The sequence below is a fragment of the Sceloporus occidentalis genome, unplaced genomic scaffold, assembly GCF_023333645.1.
Source record: "Sceloporus occidentalis isolate IW3139 unplaced genomic scaffold, rSceOcc1.0.p SCAF_25, whole genome shotgun sequence".
Lineage (NCBI taxonomy): Eukaryota > Metazoa > Chordata > Lepidosauria > Squamata > Phrynosomatidae > Sceloporus > Sceloporus occidentalis.
The window spans coordinates 7,714,341-7,722,913 of record NW_028317005.1 but is presented as its reverse complement, the minus strand read 5'-3'; the positions used below and the strand labels follow the sequence as shown (position 1 = coordinate 7,722,913).

The 8,573-nt window shown below is 39.5% G+C and overlaps 1 protein-coding gene across 1 annotated transcript; it reads right to left on the bottom strand.

The window, feature by feature from the left end:
• Positions 1–559: 559 nt before the first annotated feature.
• Positions 560–4,491, bottom strand: LOC149300354 (lysosomal amino acid transporter 1 homolog). Its single transcript, XM_089485307.1, has 7 exons — positions 4,301–4,491; positions 3,749–3,878; positions 3,526–3,613; positions 2,221–2,351; positions 1,452–1,547; positions 907–1,092; positions 560–661 (listed from the first exon to the last, which is right to left on the bottom strand). The coding sequence occupies exons 1-7, from the start codon at positions 4,489–4,491 to the stop codon at positions 560–562; spliced, it is 924 nt and encodes a 307-aa protein (XP_089341433.1).
• Positions 4,492–8,573: the final 4,082 nt, after the last annotated feature.

Genomic DNA, 8,573 nt, shown 5'->3' with positions numbered 1-8,573 from the left:
CAGGAGTGTGTGGATGCAGGGCAAATTCTGTTTTCGGGTCTTCTACAAGTCACAAATGTAAGTTCACATAAGAACAGTAATGCATTCATATGCAAAATAAAAATAAATAAAAAAGCGCAAGTCTGTATAACCCTGAAATTAGAGTGCACCAGCTGAACATATTTAAACAGTAGTAACTGGTTGTAAGATCATTTTAATAACCTGTACCAAGGTCATTGTACTATTCTTTTGATATCCATTTTAGCACCAAAGCACAAAATGGGTATAGTTATATACAGAATGATTCTGGGAAAATTCTGTATATTTGTATGAAGCCTACATTAAGTATTCTAAAACACAGGAAATTCACCGCCCCATTAATAATTGTGGAAATGTAATTTTGCCCAACTTCACAAAGTGTTATTTGTACAGTACATGAACTATAAATATTCTAAAGTAAAATACATATACAGATTCAAGTTGTGGTTCCTTAAAACTTGATTTGCATATAATTAGTCAAGTAATTATTGGAGTAAAAGTAGTCAAGAATATGGAATGTAAACTGAATTGTGTACAAAAGTTAGGTCTCTTCTTCATCCACTAGCAAAGGTTCCACTTCTAGGGCCAATAAATTAGATGCACTTATCTTGTGCTTCCGATACAGTATGAACTGGGCAGTCATCTGTTAAGTTGTGCAGTTAAGAAAAATAAATGATATTCAGTGGGCATAAATGGATATAAATGCGTAAAAACCCCATTAACTAATTTCACCTTAATGCTACCCCATTCAATATACAAAAACCATGAGCTTATGCCCTTTGGTACTGTGCCGAAACATGCATGAACGGTAATTCCAACAGGAGAAGACCATAACTCAGTAAATGAGACCAAACTCCTATTTGTGGAAGCATTTTGGAAAAAGGATACAAAAAAGTCAAGTATAAGAACACCAAAGCTACCAATAAACCAGGGCAAATGGTGCACCACAAATTGGTTCTTGCCGTGGCCGATGGCAGGTAACTTTATGGCCAGGCTTAGTCCATAGGTAAGGTTTCCGAGCATGGCCAATGCAAACAACATATATGATGTACCTTCTGTAGATTTTCTTTGAAACTGTATCGGAAGGAAACATTAAATATCAATAGGATACTGCAGTGTATGGGTTGTACAACAGATCATGGAACATCAATAGAAATTCAAACACGCTATATAAAGCATTTAAGCAAGATAAGAGAAACATTCCAACAGTATGAGAATCCATGTCAGACATGTGTTAGACAGTAAAGGTAAAAAGGGACTATTTAAGACTTTACATGTTCTATTGGCCATTGTCATAGATCACAAGAATAATAAAAAAAAAAAAAAAAAAATGGTATTGCCATTTAAATAGCGTTAAATGCTACTCTTCCTTCAGAAGGATGTGCATGATCTATTTAACACGAACAGAAAGTTAAATTGGAAAACATACTTACATTTTTATAAAGCTGAGGGAAGCGAGAGGCCAAATAAAAAACCGAGGAAACATATCCACAAATAAAACCTGACATTTCAGTGATGCCAAGACTTTCCTAAAAGAAAAGATATTTGGTGTCACGTTAACGAAAGACGTAAGAGAAAAAAACAAAAAACTAGCTTATGACTAAGTACGCAAGGGCAAAACACCCCAAGCTATTGTTCTTGCTTAGCTTTGGTATGTTTGTATTGTGCTCCACGTGGATTGGAATTAAACGCTCACAAACATTGGTTTGACGCTTTCAGAACTCATAGTTTTATTTCCTTCTTGTTGTTTTTGGCGCAACTTCATCCAGACTCCTGCATTCTCATTGGTACAGATCTGCATCAGCAAAGATCTCCATACTATAAATGGATGGACTAGCCACAGGTAGAGAGAGTGCTTACTTTTTATTAGCTAAGGGCCACACAAAATATAAACATCTAGTCTGAGGTTGAGGCACTAAATAGCAAATTGTAGGATTATCCAAAAAAAAAAAAAAAAAAATAAAGCTTCTTACCACATTTTCTTAGATTTATGAAGGACCAAACCCTGCAAATGTCTACAGGGAGAAGGGCTTATTGTCCCTTTTGTAATGCACAGTGAATCCCTGACTACCTAATCAAATCTGATTCCTAGACGGCAGTTAATAAATAATTTCAGAGAATGCTTAGCTTTTTAATAAGCTGTTAGTTTCCAACGGATTTCATCAATTATATATGACTAATAAAGCACAAAACGTAACGTACCTTGTTAATTTCCATGTCAGCAAACCTGTTTTTGTTTCGCAGAAAAATCTGACTAGGCATTATGACAGACAAGGTGACGCACACGATGACCCACGAAATACAAAATGCCTTCAAGACTCCAGTCCCTAAAACTTATAAAAGGGAACAAAATTAGCCAATCAATACTAGACAAGCCTGCAAAAAGCAGAATATGTCACTTAATCAGCTGCTAGTTTTTATAAGAATGATACAAGGCGTAACATAAAAACACAGACACTTGTGCACCAAGCTTAAACTACTTCCTGCACCACCCGTCTTCTGTGTCTGCAGTAATCAGTCCATTATCCAAACCATAATCTAAAAAGGATTTTTCAGGACTATAGTGAAACATACATGAAATGATATTGCAAGAGATTCTGACTGCCAAATGAGGAATGTATTTGTGCCTTCAATTATTTCCACTCTTTCCATAATCACCAGAAGGTCCTAATGGTTTGAACTTTTGGTTGTGTGAAGGAATAGAAGTGCACTACATGTCAGACACAAACACTACTGGAAACTAGTGTAAATACAAAACATAGAAGACTGACAACCTTGGACTTTAAGTGACCCAATCACTTGCAGTGATTATATGTATGCGGTACAACTATATGATCTTAAATACCATAATGTTATTGTGACAGTTTAAGGTGAAAGCCATAACATAAAGGGCAGCAAATGGGAACTTTATGAATTTTTTTCCCATGAAACATTATACTGCAAGGTAAGAATGGTTGCCAACAATTGGCAATGACTTAGTTTGGTATTAAACGCTACCCGGATTATTATTGGTTGACAACCCAAGCAGAGGTACAGGTCCACATGAAATTAAACAGAGCTCATTAGATTCCATTGTCCAGGTGTACTCAGTTATGCCCAAAAGGTACAGGAAAATAATTTTAGTTCTATTAAAGGAACACTACTGCCATCACGTGCACTTCAGCACACATGATAGCTCCATGATGCCTTTAAAGTTTTTTTTGTTTTTTACCCCAAATGCATTTGCCTGCCCCTCATTTACTTACCTCTAGTCAGCTCCAGCTTCAGACAGGGGTCTATTCAGACCCTTGTGTGCATGCGCGGCAAGCGCTCCCATTGATTTCAGAGAGCACTTTAATAAGCATCCTTCTTTCGGTGTGGGGTGTGAGGGGCATTAAGCTGTCCTTTTAAAAACCATGGCAAAGTCCCAAAGTATCATTAGAATCACAAATTACTGGCAAGTTCGTTAGCAAGTTTGTGGATACAAAAAGTTGAAAGCCTCAAGGAAGATCACCAAAGCACAATTACCTTGCATTTTATTATTCTTTAACTTGTAGTAGGCAAACTGTGAAATCATAATAATGTCCATGTTGCAATAAAAGATTGCTGTAACAGTCTGAAAAAGAGCAAATATTTTAAAAAAAAAAAAATCACAAAAGAACTCTTGGAATGCAGATAATTCAATTTTCTTAAAATACAAGGCTTTTTTTAAAAAAAAAATAAAAAAAAAACCAATATATATTTATCGTACCTGAATTGGCAGCTGATTGGTCAAGTAGCACCCTACAAAATTTGTGAAATCTCCTCCTAGCCAACATAACAAAAACCCAACAGACAGCGCTTGGTCAACCTTCCCATTTTTGTAGGCAACATAAAGTTGTCTAGAAACAAACAGAAGGGAAAAATGTTAATCATACGTGAGGATTAAATTATCAACCAGAATAAGACAGATATTGTTACTGTAGTAAGGTACAGAGGGCCGATCATACTTATGTACAGCTAATAATTTAAGCAGCACTTGCAATGCATACATTCAAAAGGTATGAAAACACTAGAATTGACAGATTTACAGTCTATAGAATGACAGGGAAATGGAATAATTGTAAACACACTAGAGCCTAGACTTCATGTTTTAGAGATATTTAGGGTGACATTGGTATGGACATTTTTGTAGGGTCGCTGACATTTACCAAGTCTCCCACCCTCTATATACCATAAATAATGAGGGAATACAGCTGTCAATCAGTATTAAGGCCATGGATACGTCGGGTGACCGGATCCTGTATACTCTAGAGCTACTCACGGCAAAGCAGCAAACAGGAAGCAGACGATAGACATCAGTCCCATGACCACGCTACAGTACTCCCATGGATTCTGCACACACTGCTCCAGAAGCTGCCAAATCCACCGGCTCCCTTCGGGGCACAGAATCCTGCCCTCCAGCCGAGACACGTTCCCAACAAGCAGGACATGCCGGCTGCCTGCGTCCACCATGGTGCCCCGGCCCTCGTCTCCCTTCCCACGAGAGCAGAGCCCAGCGACCCGCCGGGCTCTCACTGAGGGCCCACGGGCCCCAGCCTCCCTGGGAACAGCACACAGACCGTACACCTACACCGGCTCCCTAAATCGTCATCTGACACATCCCTCACTTGCCGGTCCCGTCATTGGTTGAGAACCTCCGAGACGGCCGCCCAATCCCCGCCCACGGTATTACGTGTCCTGGCGCGTCTGTGTTTGCGATTTGGCGCCATGTTGTGTTGCAGGGTGTACGGCGAGGGATGTGAAAGAAACTTATATAAGTGGAATTAGTATTAACAAATATAATGTTCAGCTTGTAACATTAATTAGTTTGATAAACCCATCAAAGCCTTATACAATAGCAGGAAATACTGAAAAAAGCTAAATCGGCTGAAAGTGATTTTTAATGAGTGGATGTTGGTTTAACCCCTTGGCTGCTAAGCCATTTCCCACCCTGGTGCTAAGCTGGTTTTCGGCATTTTGGCGCATCTCACGTTTAAACGCGTTTAGAAGTAAATTTCTTGGGAATAAACTATACAAACTATATATTGTTTTTTTCAGCACACCCAGCAGATTCCAAATATACAGTTTTTATATGTGTATGTCTCATTAGTTTTGCAAAATAAAGCCAAAAATGTGAAAAAAGTGTAATTTTTCACTTCCGACTCAATAAAAACTAGTTTGTAATTTTTTTTTTCTAAACTCTAATATCAAAAGCTGTGTTGCTAAATATTTGTAGTAGGTAACCGGTCTAAAATAAACAGAAATTGAGAAGAGTAGACTGTGTTTTTCTAATATTTTATTGCTAAAAGTTAAATTTACTAGACTATCACAAAAGACATCTTTAAATTTAATGCATGGCTGCCGTCAATTAAACAGCTCTAGCTGCCTGGGATGTTAAAATATGCCAACAAAACTATATATTTTTAGAAACTTCACCCCCAGCCGCAGCAAATGAGGTCTTATTTGTATTTGTATCACAAATCTGACGTGCACAACAAATAAGTGAATTTCACACTTCTAAAAAAAAAATTAAATTAAAAACGACAAGTTAATTTATGTCTTGCGCACTCCAGTCTTGTGCTACTTATACATGCAGCCCCTCATTTGATGCGCCAAGGGGTGTAATTTCTGAAAATGTATACTTTATGTACCATAATTTAACTTCCCAGCTGTCTAGAGCTGTCTAATTGCAGGCATCACCCCTAAATGTTTTAAGACAATTTTTTAACAAGATTATCAAATCTGCCATATCTGAAGTTAAAGTGGTCTAGACATCTGGGAAGTTAAATTAGGGTTCATAAAGTACACATTTCAAGAAACTACACCCCTTGGCGCTTCAAATGAGTGGTTACATGTATTTCTAGGACAAAAGTTGAGAGCACAAACAATGACAGAATATGTCGATTCGGCTAGAAAATATGTTTTTTCTAACCATAGCGGCATGTTCATTTGTGTCTTGCGCACTCCAGGTTTGTACTAGAAACACATGCAGCCCCTCATTTGATGCACCAAGGGGTGGAGTTTTTGCTAATGTATACTTTTTGTGCCATAATTTAACTTGCAGTAATGCCACGTCAAGGCTTCAACCCTAATTACTGACCATTCACACGCAGAAGCACACACCATAATTTCCAAACATTCACTTGCAGTTTTACTGTAAAAATGCAAGGCGCTCCAGCAATGAGATGGTTACTCACGTACCGCACAGGCTAAATGGCTGATTTTAATAATATTTGCAGTTAAATTACAGTTCATCAAGATTTCAAAAGTTGCCTCCCTCTACCATTGGCTAAAATTAACCCCATGATCAAGGGGATCATGGGGTTAAAATTTAGTATCGGCCATTTTTAAAAAGGGAATGTGACTTTTCATAGCTATATGATCACTGTGGTAACATTGGCTACCACAGTGATATTTAGCTAGAATACTTAAACTTATTATTTTTTTATTTTAGTAAGTTAAACTAGTTTATGTTTAGGTAATTGAATTTGGGGGTCTCTAGGCAATTTTGATCTTTATTTATCTGCCTTTAGAGACCCCCAAATCATTTTTTTTTTACTTTTTTTATATTTTTATTTTTTAACTTAATATTTTTTATTCTTTCTTTCACAAGCCTTATACCGTTGGAAAGGTAAGGCGATTACCTTTCCAACGGTATATGTTGGGGGTCTGTAGATACAGGCATCTAAGCAGCATGCCCCCATACCTCTTTAACTGATAATTGTCAGTTTTCAATAAAGTTGCGCGGTGACATCATCGCGTCATTACCCTTCAATGTGAGGGGAAGATCGCCGGGGTAGGTGGTGATGGAGGTCCACAGACCCCCATCAAGGTAGGGTAGTGCTAGCGACGGCATGGTGCCGTCGTTAGCACCTGACTGGGACTGCTAGCGACGGCACCATGCATGAACAATTTTTTTTTTTTCAGATCCTCCTGAGGTGCCATGTTGAACTTCCAGTGACCAGTATGAGAGAGTGTGAGAGCGATAACACCAAAATCAACATACCTGCTCCCTATTCACACTTGACACCTTGTAACACTAACCAGTCACATGACACCGGGGAGGTGGCTAATTGGGCCCAATTTGGACATTTCCACTTAGGGGTGTACTGACTTTTGTTGCCAAGGTTTAGACATTAATGGCTGTGTGTTGAGTTATTTTGAGGCTCTACACTAACTACTTTACATTGTAGCAGACTGTCATTTCTTTAGTGTTGTCACATGAAAAGTTATAATAAAATATTTACAAAAATGTGAGGGGTGTACTCACTTTTGTGAGATACTGTATGCATTGGATTAAATTAACATTTCCTCCCTCAGTCGACCCCAGCAATACTTACCACTCCGCTTGCTTCCCATATGTTCCTTATGGCCTGTAGCTCCCTCACTGTGTTGCACACTCGGAAATGACATAAGTTCACTGCGGGTCGATTCTTCAGTGAAGAGGATCGCGCCACAGGACCCTGTTAGATTGGTGTTTCTAGTGGTGAACAACACGTGTGGGCCCCTCTAGATTGCAGGGGCCCTGGAGCAATTGCTCTGTGTTTTCAGTTACCGTATTTTCTCGACTATAAGACGACCCTGATTATAAGACGATCCCCCAAAACCTGAATATTCATTTAGGAAAAAAAAAGCCTGAATATAAGACGACCCTATAGGAAAAAAGTTTTTACCAGTAAATATTAATTCATGTAAACTATGTAAACTATTTTTTTTAATAAAAACTATGATTGAGAAAAATATTTTGTTTTTAATTCCTTTTATTTTCCAACCTGCCCCCAAGTTATGCACATCTGCCCCCAGGCTTGTCACTCTGCCCCATAAATGCCTTAAACCCTCTATATGGCACTGTGCCCCATGATATGCCTTTTAACCCTCTAAATGCCACTTTGCCCCATGATATGCCTTTTAACCCTCTATATGCCACTGTGCCCCATGATATGCCTTTTGACCCCTATGTGCCACTCTGCCTCCAGAAATGCCTTATACCCCTATATGCCACTCTGGCATTTAGGGGGTTAAAAGGCATATTATGGGGCAGAGTGGCATATAGGGAGGTATAAGGCATTTCAGGAGGCAGAGAGGCATATAGAGGGTTAAAAGGCATTTCTGGAGGCAGAGTGGCATTAAGGGGGTTAAAAGGCATTTCATACAGCACTCTGCCTACAGAAATGCCTTATGCCCCCATTTAACACCCCCCCCCCAAAAAAAACGTACCGGTGCTTCTGACTCCCGGTGTGTTGTCCGGGCAGGGTGTAGACGTCTATGCGATTCGCGTAGACAACTTCCACTGCAGCCGGAAGGAGGTGCGGTTAGCAGCGGGGGTTGTCTGCGTCCATCGCACAGACCTTCCCCGGCTGTCAGAGGGAATTCCCCGGTGAGGGGAACTTTGATCTCTGACAGCCGGGGAAGGTCTGCGCGATGGACGCAGACAACCCCCGCTGCTAACCGCACCCCCTTCCAGCTGCATCGGAAGTTGTCTACGCAAATCGCGTAGATGTCTACACGCTAAGTTTGGTAAGGGGAGACAGGAGGATCCAGGTCTCGTGCAGCGT

Excerpts from the sequence above, each read along its gene's own strand:
- LOC149300354 (XM_089485307.1), bottom strand. The coding sequence starts at position 4,491 with ATGGTGGACGCAGGCAGCCGGCATGTCCTGCTTGTTGGGAACGTGTCT. Across the intron at positions 1,093-1,451 it reads TCCCTCAGCTTTATAAAAAT|TTTCAAAGAAAATCTACAGA; the intron begins GTAAGTATGTTT and ends CTTCCGATACAG. Across the intron at positions 662-906 it reads TTCTTATACTTGACTTTTTT|ATGACTGCCCAGTTCATACT; the intron begins GTATCCTTTTTC and ends ACAACTTAACAG.